Raw genomic sequence first — 19,304 nt, 5'->3', positions numbered from 1 at the left:
ACTTGTAAGCATTGAATTTTGTATTTTGGAAATACCTAGCAATTCTAAATGTAACAGATAGGAACCTAAAACTTTTATATGTTTTCTTTAAGCAGAGAGCTAAATTATACGACTGGCCGTTAATATCGTAAAACGAGCACGTTGATTGGCCAAGCCCAACCAGTGTACCCATTCAGAATATACAATGGAAAAAGGTCCGGACTTTTTGCCATTGATATATTTTTTAATTTTAAGGGTTTAAAAAAAAAAAAAAAAAGTGTAGCAATGGAGATCTTCTTTTCTCCGTTGCTTACTTTCCCAAGCACTGATGTACTGGCTATGCGGGGGAACGCACGTTCCAAACACATGAGCAGTACATCAGATAGGGCAAGGAGAAGATAGCCAGAGGTGGAAGGACAGCACAATGCCGTTATACAAGGACATTAATTAAGAAAAGTAAATATTTTTTTCTTAAAAAATGTCATTGTATAATAGCAATAACCCACTTCTGGATGTGGGCAATGCTGGATTTACCCACGTTTGCCTTTGTTTGGTCACTCAGACTTCGCCCTCATGACTGAACCACACCAACTATGGGTAAATCCAGCATTACCCGCACCCTGGCATGGGTTGCTTAATTAAGCAAGCATACATAAGACATCAAATATTCACGCAGTCATTTTATTATGCAATTCTGGCAATCTATTGGTATGACTATTTTTTTTTTTTTTAGTCTCACAGAACTATATTTAATTACTTTGGACTTGTACAGCCTACCATGACCAAGCACATATATACTGCTAGAACTATGTGATGTGATGAGTAGATAAGTATTTATATATATATATATATATATATATATATATATATATATATTTGTTATACTAGAAATTAGTTTTATTTTTTACTACACATTTGTAGATTGTGTACTGTCTAATTTGCTGTTAAAGCTTCTACAGCTGATGGATAGCTTATTACAATGTCATAATTGGAAGTAGTCTCTGATTTGTTCTTTGAATTTTAAATAGTGAGTGTTAATCTGTGTATTTTTAAAGTCTGATGAAGCATTGAGGTCAGTGTGAAAGCACTTACTAAGGTATAATAAAAACTGTTTTAGTTTATTTTACATAACCGTGCTTGTTGTCACTCAGTTTTTATTCTGGTTTTACTTCAAAGAAGTGGTTCTGCTACTCAACACTATCTGCAGCAGCAGGAAGATTTTCTTTTAGTATTTCTTATTCTGAATGTTGGACAAATGTGACAATATGCTTGCTGGTTTGCTCAAAAATATTTTACTTCTCAGTTGATAAGGATCTGTAGCTCTTACAAGATAATTCAATTATAAAATGAAAAAAAATGGGGTTTACTTGGGTGTATTCCAATTCCTCTAACACAAATTTAGACATTCTTTGGACTTTTGCTACTGGACTTGAAGACCTCTGACTCTGTGGTGGAACCAGTCTCTTGGTCCAATCCTTTCTTAGTCCTTGTCACCCTGGAATTACTGTATTTCCTAGTTTTGAGCTGAGGGTTGTTTGTTCCACTATAACTTCTTATCACTTCTGCACTCCCCTAGCTTCTGCTGGATGAGGATGTGGTCTCTCCTGATGCCTTGAGTTAGCAATTATAATAATTCATCCTTATTGACTTTTGATCTAGCCCCAAATAATGTTTGTAATCTCTCATTTGAAGTGCATGAGCCTTGACATGACCAAGAGATATGACCATTTTGCACAAAGGGGGTGAAGGTTGGAACACTGATGGTGATCTATGGGCCTTTGGAGTGACAAGACTGACCTGAATAGGCACTATGTTAAATACCAAGCTACCTCTTATAAAGAAGTGGCATACTTATTCAAGGGGATTTCTGCTGCTGCAAACCAATCAGCCATGCTCTCTCAGATGATCTACAGACTTTGCAGCTTGGCCTGTATTCTCCACTTGTTCAGCTCTTTCAGAACTTCAGTGTGTGTGTGTGTGTAAATGTTGCTTGCTTTTTCACTGCCAAGATGGCCACTACCACTTCTAGTTTTCTGCCATCTAACCTCAGTTCAATGCACTGATAAAAGGACAGCTAGCTCTCTTTATTCCTCTTGGATGGTGTTTGACATTATTTTTTTTTGTTACCATGATCTTCAGTATGCAGCTGGATCATTTCCCCTCAAGTTTTGTTCAGACCAGGCTTGACATACTAGGACCAATTTTTTATTTTAGAGGTGGGTATCTTCAAAACTTCACACATTTCCAGCTGCTCTGAATGAGGCTTTCATAACTCCTATCCTCAAAAATCAATTTCTTGATCCAAATGTATACGGTAACTACTGACTCGTATCAAATTTTGATTTTGTTGGCATGGTTATCAAGATGGCTGTCTGCGTATAACTGGATTATCTCACAGTAAGTAGACTGATGAATATTTATTGGTCAGGGTTCCATTCATACCACAGTATGGACACTGTCCTTACTAATATAATCAGTGACATCCTAAAGGCTATACCAGCTGTTATTCTGTTTTAGTACTGCTTGCTGTCTCAAGTAGGATTCAACAATGGTGCCCATGGCATTCTGATCATGCACTGAAGATCTTGTTGAGAATTTCAAGTACATTTCTCAACTGATTCATACTTTTCATGTTGTACCCAGAAGGCTATTTCTGGTCTGAATATGTCTCCACCTTTCCTTCTGTAGTGTAGAGTACATAGGGATCACTCTTGGGTACATTACTTTTCACAGTGTATGCTTCCTTTAAGAGAGCCTACTAGGTAAAGAGGTCTATCATACTGCTGTTATGCTACTGATGGCACTCAGCATTATCTTTCTTTCCTAAAACTATGACAAATTTTTATCCTCAGTGATGATCTAGAAGCCATGAAATCAATGGCTTACATGCAAGTTGCTGCAGTTCAATACCACCAGAACTGAAGCCATGGCAGTTTATAACATCGTGAGGGGTTCTTCCTCTGCCTCATTTCAAATCTATTTTTATGGCAGAACACAGCTAAAGATTGTAACCAAGGTGCATAACCTATGTGTGAGCCTGGACAATTTATTGATACTTAGGAAACACTGGTCTGCTATGTTAGTCTTATTTCCATCTGAAAAGACTGCCAGGATCAAGCATATTATTCCACAAGATGACTTCTCTGCAGTTCATGCATTGATCTCATTGCTCCTGGATTACTGTGATGCACTTCACTTTGGAATGGGTGACATGGAGACTAAATGTTAGCAGCTTACACAGAATCCATGGCATAGGCCACTTACTGGTATGTCACATTACCAACATACTGCACCACTGCTGCAAAGCCTGCACTAGCTCCTGGTCAAGTACCACTTCATGTTAAAATCCTAGTGTTAGTATCTTTGTCCCAAAATTACTTGGTTCTTTCTTACCTAAAGGAGCTTGTTGTGCTGTATTGCCCTCCTCAGATCTTCACTTTGGAATGGGTGATATGGAGACTAAATGACAGCAGCTTACATAGAATCCATGGTGTAGGCCACTTACTGGTATGTTACACATTACCAACAAAATGCACCTCTGCTGCAAAGCCTGCACTGGCTCCTAGTCAATTACATCATCATGTTAAAATCCTAGTGTTAGTACATTTGTCCCAAAATTACTTGGTTCTTTCTTACCTAAAGGAGCTTATTGTGCTGTATTGTCCTCCTCAGATCTTGCACTCCACCTTGTAAGGGCTGCTGGTGGTTACAAGGTATGGTTGGAAACTTTTTTTGTCCTTTGCTTACCAGTCTTCTCAACTGTGGAACTCCTTTAATGCTGGCTTAGGGAGTCTGACACTAACTGGCTGGCTTCTGCCTTTCACTTTGTCACTTTTTTGAACTGGCATTCAAAATTGGGTATACTTTACTTTACCTTTACTTCAGGTCACTTTTACTACAGTATTACTGCTGATTCAGTATGATCAACCATTGCTGTACCAAACTTGTACTTACCTGCTCTCGTTACCCGGTTTATCACATTACAGTCACTTTCATCAAAATTTTATTATATCTTATGCCAACAACTTTTTGCTTCATGTTAATGTTTTTGTCAAAAACACCTTAAATAATGCTTTCATTGCCCTGCCACTGACAATATCCTATGCCATCTCTGCCTCACTGCTTAATCAGCTGGAATACACACTGTTATACTCACCTTTCTGCATGCAGTTCAATAACCAAATAAAAAAAATAAACTGCAATGAAAATGTTTTTTTTTTTTATGAGCCATTCTGATAGCAATGCAGAGCAAATAAATGTATACAATCTCAAATGGACTAATTTCAAAGAAAAAGAAGAGAGGACACATTTCAGTAGAAAAAATAGTAATTTCTTTTGCAGTCATACAGCATATGTTTCATTTAACAGTGGAACGCACAAAGTGAAATAAAGCACCCAGCATGGTACATGTAATAATACCACCATAAAGTTTACATTTTCTTGATAGCTTCTTTCTCTGAAGCCATCTCATACTCAAAAGTTACATCTTTTTTTCCTAAATTTTTATTACAGTAATTTTCAAGGCCTTGTGGATTAATACAAACAAAAACTGTGACCAGTCTCACTGAAAAGTTTACACTTCAAGCTGCACAGTACAAATATTAAATGTGCTCACTCTATTAGCATAATCAATACTACCATCTGTAATGGGTAACATACAGGTTTACCTACATATTTTATCCCCTAACAATCTTCAGTTATGAATCAACAGCCGTGTGCAAGTAACATTCTACTATATAATATCCAAAAAAATTACAGCCTGTTCATTAATATGTAGATTCGGGCTATAACAGGTACAAAGTGTGCAGTGTCTCACTAAAATAGTAGGCGGATGAAAAGAAAACAACTGCAACAGTCCCTTTCAAAGATCTAAGAAGATGAGAACAAACAAAGCTTTACTATTTCACTTAAAAAGACCTGCAGTTGTTTATACTTGGGAAAAGGGAAACAGGTTTGTGTTAAGTACATTACTAACAAGACTGCCATAAGAGTGCTGCTTAGTGTAGGACTGCCAGCTTTTTTCACTAAAGACTGAGGTGTGTGTGTTTGGGGGACGTGGAACTGCAGTAATTTAACACCCCACAAAGTGATTTTTTTATTTTAAATGTCAAATGCTGTTTTCTTTCAAATTTATTTCACTATATTATTATCATAATCCTAACAGCCAATTACAATGGAGTCTACACCTAGTCAGGGAGTCACAGGAAAGATCCCAGGCAGTCAAGTGTAAAAAAATTGGTCACAGGCAGGAGAGAATTCTAAAACAGGATTCTCTACAACAGACCTACCAGAAGAAGTACTGCTTCTGAACAGAATAGCCAAAGTTACATTTTGGGTTGCATATCCAAGACCACATAACCATCACTTCTGCCATAGAAAAATTCCTGAAAAACAAAGTGGAGGTAGTAACAGCCCTAGTATGGTGTCCTAAAAGAACATTTGCATCAGGTACTCTTTAACAGTAAAGTTTAAGCAGGAGAAGTATTACCTCTGGTATTTTTACATTCTATGGTCCATTCATCAGTGCAGTTTTCTCAGTGGTAAAAATACAGTGTGATTCTAGAAGACATCTGTACTGTGCAAGATGCAACTTGCACATGTTCTGCAAAACATCATCCAAAGCAAATGTCAGCATGTAGTCTTTGGTTCTGAATGAGGAGCATATCCTTTTGACTAGAAAATTAGGTCTTCCACTGCTACAATTAAAACAGAAAGGAGCCAACAGTGGATTGTAAACTTTACAGAAAAGTATAAAAGGAAAACAATACTTCATAACTACATCCCATAACAACTTGCACTGTACAGTAACACTGTAGAGAGAAATACAAGGAGGGTATCATAAAAGATGATATACTTTTCTCTTGAAGATCTACTACTGAGAGTAACTCACTCACCTAGCATCTTACTTTCACAGAAGCATTTCACTGTTATCTATAACATATCGGCAGAATTTGAAGCAGTATCAACCTCAAGGATAAAACCATTTGCTTACTTCTAAACTGGTAACTTACAAAACTTTGAGAGAGTCCATTCAGCTGTTTTTTAAACCAATAAAACGAAAGTAGATGAGTTTTGAACAACAAGTGTATTCACTGTTGCAGTCATCACATTTGGGTTATCTGCTTGCAGTAGCCCTCAGTCGGCCTGATTATCAAAGTCTTGGGTCCTGTGTCAGTTGCTGTCTCATCTTCCATGATGTCAGATAGTCAGAGGTATAAAGCATGCAGCCGACGCCATTACATCAGTTTTTCTTGCCTCAGATGTATACATTATATATATATATATATATATATATATATATATATATATATATATATATATATATACACATACACACACACACAAGGTTATACCTCCAACAAAAAAGCAAATACACCAAAAAGCTTTTAAGTATAGTAAAGGACAACAGAGGTATAAACCAAAAGAAGTCAGGGGGCTGGAGGGAGGGTAACCCGGACTGCAACAGTGAATACACTTGAATATCTACATTTATGGTAAAGTGTATTATTGTTCTTCGTGTTTCACTGTTGCAGTCATCACACCTGGGTAGATTCCCAATGCTAAGGATTAAAGGAGGAATTTAGATAGCATTAGGACGAGCTATAAGGCTCTGCAAGACTGCAGTGGCAAAGCCAGCTCTGCATTTAGAGAAAACTGGCAAATGGTAATGCTTGGTGAATGTATTTACAGAACTCTAGGTAGCAGCTTCTATGATGTCTCTGGTAGGGACACCTCTGAGAAAGGCTGTAGAGGTAGATGCAGCCCTAGTTGAATGGGGTCTAATCCCCTGTGGGATAGGTTTTCCATGGTGCTTACAGCAGAAATTAATGCAATGGCCTATCCATTTAGAAATGGTTTGCTTTGAAATCGCCTTCCCCTCTGCCCCTGCAGCAAATGCCACCAGCAGTTGTTTAGATTTTCTTTGAGGTTTAGTCCTGTCCTAGTAAAATCTAAGTTGTCTGTGCACATCTAAGGAATGCAGTATCCGTTCCCCTTTGTTCTGTGGATTAGAAAAGAAGGTTGGCAAATGAATGGACTGATTAAGAGCCACACTGGATACCACCTTGGGCATGAAAAAGGGATTGGTCCTGAGGGATACCCTTGTCTGCATGAAAGATGATGGAAGGCTCCACTGCCATAATGGCCTGTAATTTGGATACCCTTCTTGCTGAAGTGACTGCTAAAAAGGAAAGCTGTTTTCCAAGAAAGGAATTTTAACTCTGCAGTTGCAGCTGGCGCAAAAGGAGGAAGAGTGAGTTTTCCCAATACAAAATGAAGGTCCCAGGCTGGAGTTGGGGCTCTCCTGGGTGGTTTTACATTTTTGGCCCCTCTGAGGAACTGCTTGAGCAGTGGGTGAGAAAAGAGGGGTGGTTCTGTGCTGTAATGAGCTTAAATGTCTGAGGCGTAAATTTTGATGGAGGAAGAGGAAAGGCCCTTGTGAAGCATCTCAGTTAAGTATTGAAGAATCTGAGGTAAATTGGGCGCTGCAGTGGCAATCCCTTGAGTTTGGTTCCAGGCACATAATCTTTTCCATTTTTCAGCATAAGATTTTCTAGTACTAGGTCTCCTTGCCTCCAAAATGGCATCCAACACTTGTTTACTGAGGGATGGTAATGGAGAGATTAAGTAATTCACCAGGCTGCCAGGTTCAGGGTTTGAAGCTGGGGGTGCAGAATCTGGCTCTCCTGCTGAGACAGCAAGGTAGGGGTCTGAGGTAGGTGCCATGGGCCAGCTGCGACACACTGCGCAAGAGGGGGTACCAGTGTTAGTGTGGCCAGTCTGGTGCAATCAGTATCATCCTTGGTTTGTCCTGTTTGATCTTTAGTAGTACTTTGGAGAGGAGAGGCAGAGGAGGAAAGGCATAAACTGATGGATTTTGAAGGACAGAGCATCCACTTTCCAAGCTTGTTTGTGGGGAGTCCTTGTGCAGAATTTGTCCAATTGGTAGTTCTGGGGGGAGGCAAAGTTGATATTGGGGATCCTACATTTGTTGATCAACATGTTGAAAATCTTTGGTTTCAGTTTCCAATCATGTGGGTCCATGAGATTTTTGCTTAGTTCGTCTGCCAGTGTATTTAGTTTTCCTGGCAGGAATTGAGCCTGTAGATGAACTTGGTAGCTCAAGGCTGTGTTCCACAGAGCCATGGCTAGTCTGCAGAGGGGGTAATAATGTGTACCCCCCTGCTTGTTTACGTACCACATAACAGTGGTGTTGTCCGTCTTTACTATTAATTGTCCTGGAAGAATGTGGTCCTTGAAGGCTGTCAGAGCATGCTGTACAGCTAACATTTCTTTTTGATTGATATGCAGGTGCATTTGACTTGGTTTCCATTTGCCCTGAATGCACTTCCCTGCCAGGTGAGCTCCCCATGCATAGTCTGATGCATCTGTTGTTAGGGTTTGGGCGGCAGGGGGTAGAGTGAATGGTAGTCCCTTGTTTTGGTGGCAGGCCTCTGCCCACCAAAGGAATGCTAACCGTAGGCAAGGTATGATAGGAACCATTGCTTCTAGATCCTGAGAATGTTGACACCATAGGCTTTTTAGATACCATTGTAGTTTCTTTGTATGCAGTCTTGCATATGGAATTAGTGGAATGCAGGAGGCCATGAACCCCAAGGCTTGCAGTATTTGCCTTACAGAAAGCAGGGTTTTTGTGGCCATTAGTTTTAAGTTGTCAAATTAATTTGTTTCTCTGGCATGAGGAAAGCCATCTGGGAAGTTGTGTTCAAGCTTGCTCCCAGGAATATAACTTGTTGACCGGGTACCAGATGTGATTTCTTTTCATTTATGGTGTACCCCAGACAAGTTAACACCTTTTGTATAAATGCCTGATGATTTAGAAATATGTCCTGGCTTTCTGCCTGAATTAGACAATCATCCAGGTATCAGTATATTTGAATATTTCTTTGCCTGCAAAATGCAATGACTGGAGCTAGGTACTTTGTGAATACCCTGGGTGCAGTAGATAAGCCAAAGGGCAGTGCAGAAAACTGATAGCGCATGCAGCCTGCTTTGAAGCGTAGGTATTTTCTGCAAGATTCCCTGATTGGGATGTGCAGATAGGCTTCCTTTAAAAACAATGCTGCCAACCAGGCATCTTTGCATATCATGGGAAGCAACTGGAGAACAGTTAGCATCTTGAAATCTGGAATCACCAAAAAGGTGTTGAGGATAGACAGGTCCAAGATAAAACTCCATGAGTTGTCTTTTCTGGGTACCAGGAAAAGTCTTGAGTAGAAACCTTGTCCCTTGTCCTCTTCTGGTACAGTCTGAAAGCCTTTAATCTTAAGAGAGAGTACTTGCTTTTGAGCCTCTGCCCATTGATTTGGGGGTAGATCTGGCCAACCATTTGGGGGTTGGTAACGTATGGAAGTGAAATCTGTATCCTTGGGAAACTATGTTTAAAACCCATTTGTCCTGGGTAATCAGTTCCCAGTTTTCTGCTTGCAGAGCAATCTTTCCCCCTAAAGGAGCAGTCAGTTGAGAAGTGCTTGGAAGTTTTAAAGTTAAGTCATTGAGACAGCTTACCATAGGGGGGAGTCTTACTACTCCCCGATTTGGAAGTGGGAGCCCCCCACTGTTTAGTCCTGTACGTACCCTGGGACTGAAGCCTGGGTGACCTGCTGGTCCTGGGTTTGAACTGAGAAGGCCTGGAAGAGGCAGGAAAGGACCAATTTTTTGAGGGCCAATGCCTACTAAATCTAGGAGGCTGCACTTGTAAGAAATCTTTAACAGTTTGCATAGATTTAGCTTTTTCCTCCATCTTTTTAAAAACTCCTTCTGCTTTGTCGCTAAACAGATGGTTCTGATTTAAGGGAGCATCCAACAATTTAGTTTTAACATGATCTGGCAAAGATTGCTCCTTAAGACAAGCATTCCTTCTAAGTACAGACCCGGTATCAGCAGCCCTGCAAGATGCCTCTAGTGAATCAAAACCACATTGCAAAGTATGTTTTCCAACCTGTTCAGCAGAATGCATTAAATCCTGTAAATCCTTATTTTCAGCACAATCAGGAATCAACATCATTTTCTGTTTAAGCAATCCAATAATAGGCTGCTGATACTTTAACATATGAAAATGGCAATTTAAGGCTCTGATGGCCAGGGTTGCAGAGGTGTATACCTTCTTACCCCATCTATCCAGGGCCCTGGAATCTCTATCATAGGGGGTATTTTGGCAGTAGTAGCCTTAATGCCCTTGGGTCCCTGTGAAATGGTCTCAGGATCCGCAGTAGGATTTCTAAAAAGGAACTTGAGAGTCAGGAACCCTGTAATATCTATCAAGTTTTCTGGGAGCAGGAGGTAGAGAGTCAGGGGCCAGGCTAGATTCTGAAAAGGCATTGTCAACAATTTCCAGCACAGGAGGGATAGCTAAAGGCCTGTGCTGGGGCAGGAGCAAGAAATCTCTAACCTTCTTTTTAGAATCAGAGTAATCCTGGCTTTCCCAGTGAACGTATGCAAGGATTCACCAAAAGAAAAATCCTCTGGGGGGAAGCAGAGGGAAGAGAGTCCTCTGTATCAGAATCCTCATAGGTAGGACAAGGTTAAATACTGGTAATCACAGGAGACAGAAAATTCAGAATCCTGGTCAGATGTTTCAAAAGCAAATTCAGTCCTAGGTCTCTTAGAGGGGGGAAGGTTGGCTTCCCCTGATTAAAGTAATAAGGTCTTCAGCCATTCTTATCATTTGGTTTTTAGGCATAGAGGCCTGACGATGCGGTCTGGGCGTCGGCTTCCTAGGCACGGTTCGAGTTTTAGGCCTAGAAGAAGAAGATGGCATTGGTTTAATATGCAAGTCAGTAGGCCTGAATACAGCCTCAGAAGCCGGTGCCTGCACAGCAGCTCCAGACCCTTCCAATGTAGAGACATCTGCAGGTTCCACAGTTGAAGCATCTCACGGCATATCGGACTCCAAATGGGTCTCAGTAGAGGCCTGCAGGGGGGTATCAGGGGCTGCGAAAGTCCCTCACTGCGTACCGGCGAACTGGTGACTAGCTCAGGAGAAGCGTCGTTGGCAGCTTTGGACCTAGGTGGCCTGTCTCTGTCTCTATCTTTGCATTTTTTCGGAATGTCAGTAGTCGGGTGGCTTACTGAAGACATATCTGGATAATTGAACCAAGTACCAAAATATTTAGAAGCGAAAATGTACTGACAACGAATAGTTTGTGGTTTGAATAAGGCACAAAACCGACGAGGTACATCGTGGTCTGGACCTAGGCAAGGAATACAGTACGAATGAAAATCTTTATGAGGTATTTGCTTTCCACAAGAAATACAATTATTGACTTTTACTGACATCAGTTTAAAGCAAGAAAAAGTTTCCCCAATGGGTACTTGGCTTTACTTTAACACTTCAGTTCTGAAACTGGAAAACGAAAATTTCAGGAGTCGGCCAACTGGCACTTGCGAACTGCTTCTGCTTCGGGCTCCGCAGACTGATGTAATGGCATCGGCTGCATGCTTTATACCCCTGACATCACGGAAGATGAGACAGCAACCGACGCAGGACCCAAGACTTTGATAATCAGACCGACTGAGGGCTACTGCAAGCAGATAACCCAAATGTGGAAGATAACCCCAATGTGATGACTGCAACAGTGAAACACGAAGAACATATGCATGCTAGGAAAACTTTTTTTGTCAAAAGAAAAGGTTGTAATATCTGTGGGGAAACTGTCAAAATGTATAGTCGACTACATTGCTTTTTGAAACAGCTATGCAAAACCTTTGCAGGTGTGATGAAGGGCCATTCCACCTGGTCAACAGCTACTTCTCAGACATTTCTGAAGGAAGGGCAGCAATGAAATCTGACAACCAGCTGAACTTCTGAGATGTGAATCTAGCAATACAAATGCTCATGCAACTGCATTTTGACATATGCAAAACAAAACTACTTTACAGTTGGTTCATATTTGGAGTTAATGCAGTTGCTAACAAAAAAAAAGTAATCTATGAACAAAAGAGCAGCATTAACAAAAAAAAAAAATGTAAAATGTCGGCAGATGAACGATGTCCCCCCCATGTAAGGAATATACTTCCACACAGTGCTATTTCTGTTAAGTTACTTTAGAGATATTTGGTTTTCCAGCAAAACCACTCTTTATTCCAAAGTACTGCAGTTTTGTAGTGGTAGATTTTAGGGATTATAGGCAAAACCTCTACGTCCTGAGAGAGATGGATTTCTACATCAGTTTTGTGCTATTAAGCTGCATATTAGTAAAGCTTCATAATCATCACTGCATTTTATATTGTGTAAGAAAGTGCAAGATTTTACAACTCAATGGATTAGTTACTACCAGTTTTTAATTTTCTTTAAATTGTACAGACTTAAAGAAATTAACTATATTTAGTTTTAGAACATGTAAAAATTATACTATTTCTAACTTTGCGTTAAAGGGAATGTTAACTGAAACCTAGATTTTGGCTAAAAAGGACACCTTTTCTGTATTACCACATCATCACATGAACAGAATATGATGTTTACTTTTATGGAGTGAAATAATTCACTATGCTGCCTTATAACACAGTATGATATACTCAAGTCACTAACTGAAGTTCTATATTCAAACTGAAAGTAAAGCAGATGACCTTTTGTGACTAAAGTCCATAATAATTACATTCAATTAACAGCTGCACTTGTGACATACACAAAGACGCATCTGTATAAGATGTAAGTGAGGCTGCCATTTGAAAAAAGTTTGTACATTTTCCAAAAAACTAGATAACTCTTGCAACAAGAAAGGTTTCTCTAAAGCTGTATTAAATACGCTTTTGTGACTCTTCCACAACAGACACCCATCCCTCCTTGAGGCTCTTAAACATGAGAGGACCATTATGCAAAGTTAAACTTCCATCACGGAAGCCATTACTATAAACATGGTGCTACTTGTATTTAAGGACAAAAGAAAACGTAACAGGAAAGGATCTACACGTTTTGCAAGATCTTCTGGTGCTAGGCTTTCTTGCCTCCAACATAACTCACAAAACATCTCCAGCAAAAAAGTGGAAGCTTCTAACCCAACAACAAGAGAGAAAATCTGAGTGTAGGACCCTGACAGTGGGTGAATTACTGCTACCTTTCTTAATAGTCTCAAATAATCTGAAGATGATCCACAGTCATCACCAATCTGAAGCTATGGCAATCAACTACAGTTTGTCTTATTTGGCATATGAATCAGAGGGGCACACAGAAAAGCATAAAGATGGCACTGATTCCACTGGAATGAGAAGTCAACTATTCTCCAACTTTCAAACAGAATATTGTGATCTGTATATTGTGTGTTGCAAACAAGTCAATGAGCAATCTTACTTTTAGAGTACTGAGGAGAAAATGTTAACATAGCAAAACAAGTAGTGTTAACATGATGTATCCTTAAGTCCAGTGTTTGAATCCCTTGGACTCTATATGCACACTGTGTGACAGACTCTCAACATGTTACTCAACCACACAGTGCTCCCAGGTCACACCTGAAAATGTACATTTGTGTTCAGTGGGCTTACCCACTTGAAAAAAATTGCTAAGTGAGCCTACTGCCAGTTAAGTGTCCTGGCAAAAGATCTGCCTGAAGGGTCGAGTCCCCCACTCTCATTCTCAAACTTGCAAAGTTACAGTGCATAACTTCTGACTTGTCTTGGTTGCAGGTAATTATAAATAGTGTCAAAACAAGCCATTCATTCATGTTGATGTGTACAAAGATCAGCTACAGATTCCAAAATCTTAAGTCTGTGTTACCTGTTGTAATCATGTGTAATAGTACTGGGACCAGAATATTTTTCTTTGAAAAGTCTCACTGGAGTAAACCATCAATATAGAACTGGTACAATCTCTCTTTTTTATGGGAAAGAAATGGCAGAATTCCAGTAGGAACCAGTAACATATGTTATTCTACTGAGTCTTCTTCCAATGGAATCTGCTATTCAAAAACAGCAATTAAGCAAATGGCCACATACCATAAAGACTTGATATATTTTATTGCTATCTTAGAATTTTGTAATGTAGTGTCTTACCCTTCTTTCCTAGGGTACAGACATACCACAGAGCACACTGCCATCATGAGCAGTGCCCATAACTGTGAGAATTAACACAGACTTCTCTCAGCTGACAGGTAAACCAAAGTTCTATGGTACTTGCAGTATTAGGATCCAGTTACCAGAAACTGCAAGGGAATCTGAAATAATTAGGAACCAAGTGAAGGGAAAACTGAATGCTCTTTGATCCCACATTTGTCATCACTGGGGCTAGTGTGGTGGACAGATTAAAGGTGAGGGAGGTGAAACGGAGATGCTGATTCTCCACTTTACAACTCACAAGTTTCACTGTGTGAAAGGCAGATGGAAATTAAATCTTACATAGCTACTGTAATAACCCAAGACCCCCCCCCCAAGGGATTAATGGTAAAACAGGATCTGAAATGATGCTGAATTTCTGTACCTTTAGAAAAAGGTGTTTATTCTGCGAGGTACCTGTTACAAATGAGTAGATGAGTAGATGGGTACTAGGCTAACTGCCCTTGCGAGCCATTTTAAGCATAGTCAATTACCCCATTGTGAGACTCGAACCCTGCACCTTGTAAAGATGACCTGAAGTGTCTGGCTGGGTTGTACAGCTCATTCAAGTAAGCAAAAAAAAAAAAAAAAAACTATGGCCAAGAGCTGTAACTGTAATTTGATGCAGACAATGTATGCGAGCACAAATCAAGCCGCACCAAAATCAGAAGTCAGAAAAAGGAAGCTCCATAAAATACCAAAAGACAGGCATAATTGGAAGAATCCATAAACAGTGGACAAGCCAAATTTTAAGAATCTCTATTATCTTCCTAGCAGTGCTGTCACACAGGCTCTCTCTCTCTCTGGAAGAAAACAATACAAGGTCATGCCATATAATGCCAGCTCCACTAAAATATTTTGTCAGACAATTCCTATGCAAGGGGCAGAACAAGATCAATCTCTCAATAAGTTTCAGGCTCAAAGTAAGCAATCATACAATGATGGCAGTTGAACACGTGTGTGTGTGTGTGTGGGGGGGGGGGTTGGACTGTAACTGCTGCAGTTGCACACTGGTAAGATATAGGCACCACACTTTTTCTGCATTTAAATTTATTTTCCCTGCATAAAAGCTAATACTATCATATTGGCTGACCACAGTCCTCAAGGTTGTGCATCACCTATTCAAACAGCTAGCTGGGGGCTCCAAGACACACACCCTGGACAACTGAGTAGAGCAAACTCGTCAAAATATTTAGACATTAAATACAACTTGTAATATTTCTTAAGTGCATGGACCAACAACCATGGATGCCACTGGCATTATGGATGGCACTCAACTGAAAAAAGAAGCAGAAGCAGATGCCTCAATAAAGTGCTCCATGATGGCTTCCCGAAGAGACTTACCCTTGTAGTAACAGAGCAGCATGCATGCAGTTTCCCAGTAGAAAATGATCTGAGTCACCACCTGATTACCCAGGATGTTAGCTGCAACTGAAAGAAAATTTTAGAATTTCTGATATCTCGGGCTGTGGAAATATATGGCAACCACTGCCTTCTTCAAACAATCATGTGAAGAATCCACTCCATCTAGCTGTGAAGTGAATAAACAAAATGGAACTGAATATTCTTAAGGACAAAATCCAAAGGATTACTAGGCACAGCCAAACATTCCTTACAGAAGATTATACAAGCTATATAGTACAGAACAGCAGGATGTTTCAAGATACTCAACACACATGTCTGCCTGCTGTAAGACTATCCGCCTCTGAGTGCATTTTAACATTACTGAATAAACAAGATGCAAAATAAGCTTTATTAAAGATTCCAGAAAAAAATCCATATATAGGAAGAACTAAAGCACATTTAGGAGGACTCAAATGAAAGATATAATCTTCAGCAATACTGCTTTGCTGAAAAAACAAAAGCCCAAAAAAATTTCATTGACTCCAGAAAAAAAAAAAAATAAAAATTCGGATGCAAAAATTTTAGGGAGGTCTCAAATGCAAAACTTTCAAAAATAATTTTAATGATAGCCTGGAGGGATCCAGCAAAGGCAGAATGATAAGGCTATTAATGCAAAATAGTGGAGTAAAAAGAGGAAGCAGCAAATGAAGACAGTCTGGAAATAATGAATTCATTTTTACCATACCAGCTTATCTATAAGGGGAGTATCTATGGTGGGTCTGCAGCTGGGTACATCTCTCCTATCCAATAAGGGTTTTTTTTTAATTTTCTTGGTCTAGATTATGTTATCTACCATATGACAATGCATACCGCCTTTTCTTTTTGGACTTTTCTTTTTGCTTCTAATTCACTGGCTAACACCAGCCCACCCAGCTGCCCACTCATTCCTCTGGGAAGTAACAGCCCAATAGTCCCATTTGTTCCTCTTAGAAGGGATGAACCAAGTGGCAGTGACATCCTTCTTGGGAATCGCTTTTACACTTATGGCTGCACCCCACCCCCCAATGTTTTAAACACCTGCTGCTGCCTAACTTATAGGGAAGCAAACAGCAGCAGCTACATATCAGCACTATAGAAACTTAGGGGGAACTTGGACAGAGGATCTAGAATCAACAGGTATGGCCCCCCCTTGTAAATCAACTAATACAGGAAAAAATGCATCTCTGGGACCTTCCTTGGTGGGTCAATGACTATAACGTACACCACACAGAATTAGGGGTGAAAGGAGCTGGGGAACAAACAAAAGTCAAAGAAACAGATGGTTGAGTCCTTACAAACTAATGGATATAATACTGCTAGCTAGTCAGGGTCAAGACAACTCAAGTGATCAATATTCAGATGTCTGAAAAAGAGATATTTTTGAAGCATGCAATAAAACCAGCTACACTGTAGCATTTTCTAGTCAGGAATGGATCACTAGATAGCAAAAGATAATGCAGTCAGCAATCCACATGGAAAAGTCTTGTTTGGGGTTTGCCTGCCCTTTGCTCCCTGGATCAAAGGAAACAACTGTTCAAACTTCCTGAAATCATGCATCTGCTTTGGTAAAACTAAAACTAGCTATGCTATATACATCCAGCATGTGAAATGCCAACTTTCCTTGGTTTTCCACCACAACAAAGAAAACAGGGAAATTGATGGACTGGTTCAAGAGCAATTTGCTAACAACTTTCAGGAAAAAAATATGGATCCAACTTAAGGTATACCTTATTCTTTTAAAAGTCCTAATATGGTCATCTACACACAAGGTCTATAGCACTAGCATCCTGTAAGCAGAGGTGACACCCATTAAAACATCACCTTTCAATACATGAACTTCAGATGTGATGAACCAGCTAGTCTGGCTTGGAAAATAGATGACATTAAACTTCACATCCCAGGGAACAGTTAATTGTTCATAGGCAGGTGTAAACACAAAACCCTCTTTAAAAACTGCTTGATCAACTGGTGCTTGCTTAAGGACATGGCTACAATTGACAGAAACAGCTTACGCATGATTATATTGGAACAACTATTGCCAAATAAAAATCATCTAAGAAAGATCTGAATGAGCTGCAAAAATTACTGTGACTGAACGTGCAGTATTTTTTTCTGTGCAAAATGGAATCCATTTGATCTGGTAGAATATTTTAATGGAAGTCTTCTTGGCAAAGCAACGCTTCTGACACCTCAATGGGAAGGTCCAGCAGTGTTGGAGGGTGTAAATAAACTGCAAGGCCCACAGTCAGGGTACCAATCAATCTAATCATGTGGAACCCACCTGGCAAGAGCATGAAGACTTCCCTTTGTCACTAGGGACAACAGAGAATGAAACTACACCCTTCAGAGTGACAAAGATTAGTTCTGGTCTTCCATGAATTCTGTGATGAGGCATGGGTGTAGAGTGATGCCCTATGTTAATCTCCCAGCCATGGGATGAGGAACACTTGCATTGTAAACTCCTTGCTTGTCTGCATCAAGAAGGTGGGAGAACAGCATTCTGCAGGGTGGTGAGTATTTTCTTTGAAAGCCCCACTTTCTCATTACAGAGAGGAACACACAAGCAGCTCCGCAAGTCTATCATGTTTACTTCACCTAGAATGTGAACTGTACATACTGCCATGCATATTTCAAAGCTTTACAGAGGTGTATGACAGTATGTACAACCACTGCTTCTTCAGATACCAAACCACCAAGTACAAATCAGACCATATTTACAGGGCCCTAGAAGTTGTCTTTTCTCTCTCTATTGTCTGAAGGACTGCTTGCAGCACCAATTATTTAAGTACAGTCATCTACTCTGAGGGGGACCAGTTCTCCTTAAACCACTAGGTACAGCTGAGCTTCCAACTCAATCAGTGGAGCATCCTCACTGAGAGAGTCTCAGTAGTCAATAGGCAGCACACTCTGTTCTGGTCCTAGAAGATCAGATGTCTGTGGGTTCTATCCCCATACCAGGTAGCTAAGATTAATTTTCCAGTACTGACAATACAGTGCAACATAAAGAGGGTGCTGCATTCCTGAGTGCACCATCCTTCCAATGAGACATTAAAATGAGCATCCATCTGCCTGGGATGGTAGCTCAGGTGGAGGAAATAGATCCCATGGCACTTGCATAAAAGATTAGGGGACATATTCCCTGGTGTCCTGGGCAAATTTCCTCTAGTCAGTATGAATAACACCTTGGGTTTGCCCTGGAAAGAAACCTTGGCCTAGTGTGACTAACCTGATTAGAGTAAAAATGAAGCCTGTGATGGTTCAGCTACAAGAATGGAAGCCCTCCTTATAAATTGGTAGTGATAGTTCACCACTTCAAGACTTGTTAATATGGAGGTTGTGACATTGGATTAGCAAGTGCGCAATGGCTCCACAATCAATGACAACTCAGAGTCCACAAACACTAAACTCCTCATAAATGCAAACATAATCATTATGAAGATTGTGGTGGCTGTCAAACCCAAAGGGTAGAAAACACTCCAGGTTTGGACTCTCTGCAGCATCCATGGCTGCCAAATTCCAAATCTAGGCCCTTTATAGTTCATAGTTCAGTACTAAGCTAACTGCCCTTGTGAGCCATTTTAAGCCTAGCCAGTTATCCCTTGTGAGACTCAAACCCTGCACCTTGTGTTTGTAAAGCAAACACCTTAGCCATTAAGCCACCCTCCCTATTCTACAAGCAGAAGTGACCCAAACCAAAGTATCCAACTCCATATCGGTGAATGCATGAAATGGGGTCAGAGAGAACCTCAAGTACGATCATCTTAGTGACTGCAGTCAGGGAGCCTTTATCTGTTCTAGGAATGCCACCATAAAGTCTCCTAATCATCCGTCAGAAATTAGTTCTTTAAGCAGGACAGGAAGATTACTCTTCTGCACAATTTTGGCCATTATAGTTC

At 40.2% G+C, this 19,304-nt stretch overlaps 1 protein-coding gene across 2 annotated transcripts in view; it reads right to left on the bottom strand.

Moving 5' to 3' along the window:
- Positions 1-4,287: 4,287 nt before the first annotated feature.
- The window catches only part of WBP1L (WW domain binding protein 1 like), an 872,089-nt gene continuing 857,072 nt past the window's right edge, over positions 4,288-19,304 (bottom strand). For both annotated transcript variants that reach the window (XM_044056551.1, XM_044056552.1), the window contains one exon: positions 4,288-5,675. In XM_044056551.1, coding sequence (XP_043912486.1) covers positions 5,653-5,675 — 23 coding nt within the window. In that variant the 3' untranslated portion in view covers positions 4,288-5,652. The remainder of the gene's footprint in view (positions 5,676-19,304) is intronic.

This window comes from Protopterus annectens, chromosome 14.part0, assembly GCF_019279795.1.
Source record: "Protopterus annectens isolate FY-2018-M chromosome 14.part0, PAN1.0, whole genome shotgun sequence".
NCBI lineage: Eukaryota > Metazoa > Chordata > Ceratodontiformes > Protopteridae > Protopterus > Protopterus annectens.
The sequence above is the reverse complement of the archived record's forward strand: the minus strand, read 5'-3'. Positions and strand labels throughout refer to the sequence as shown.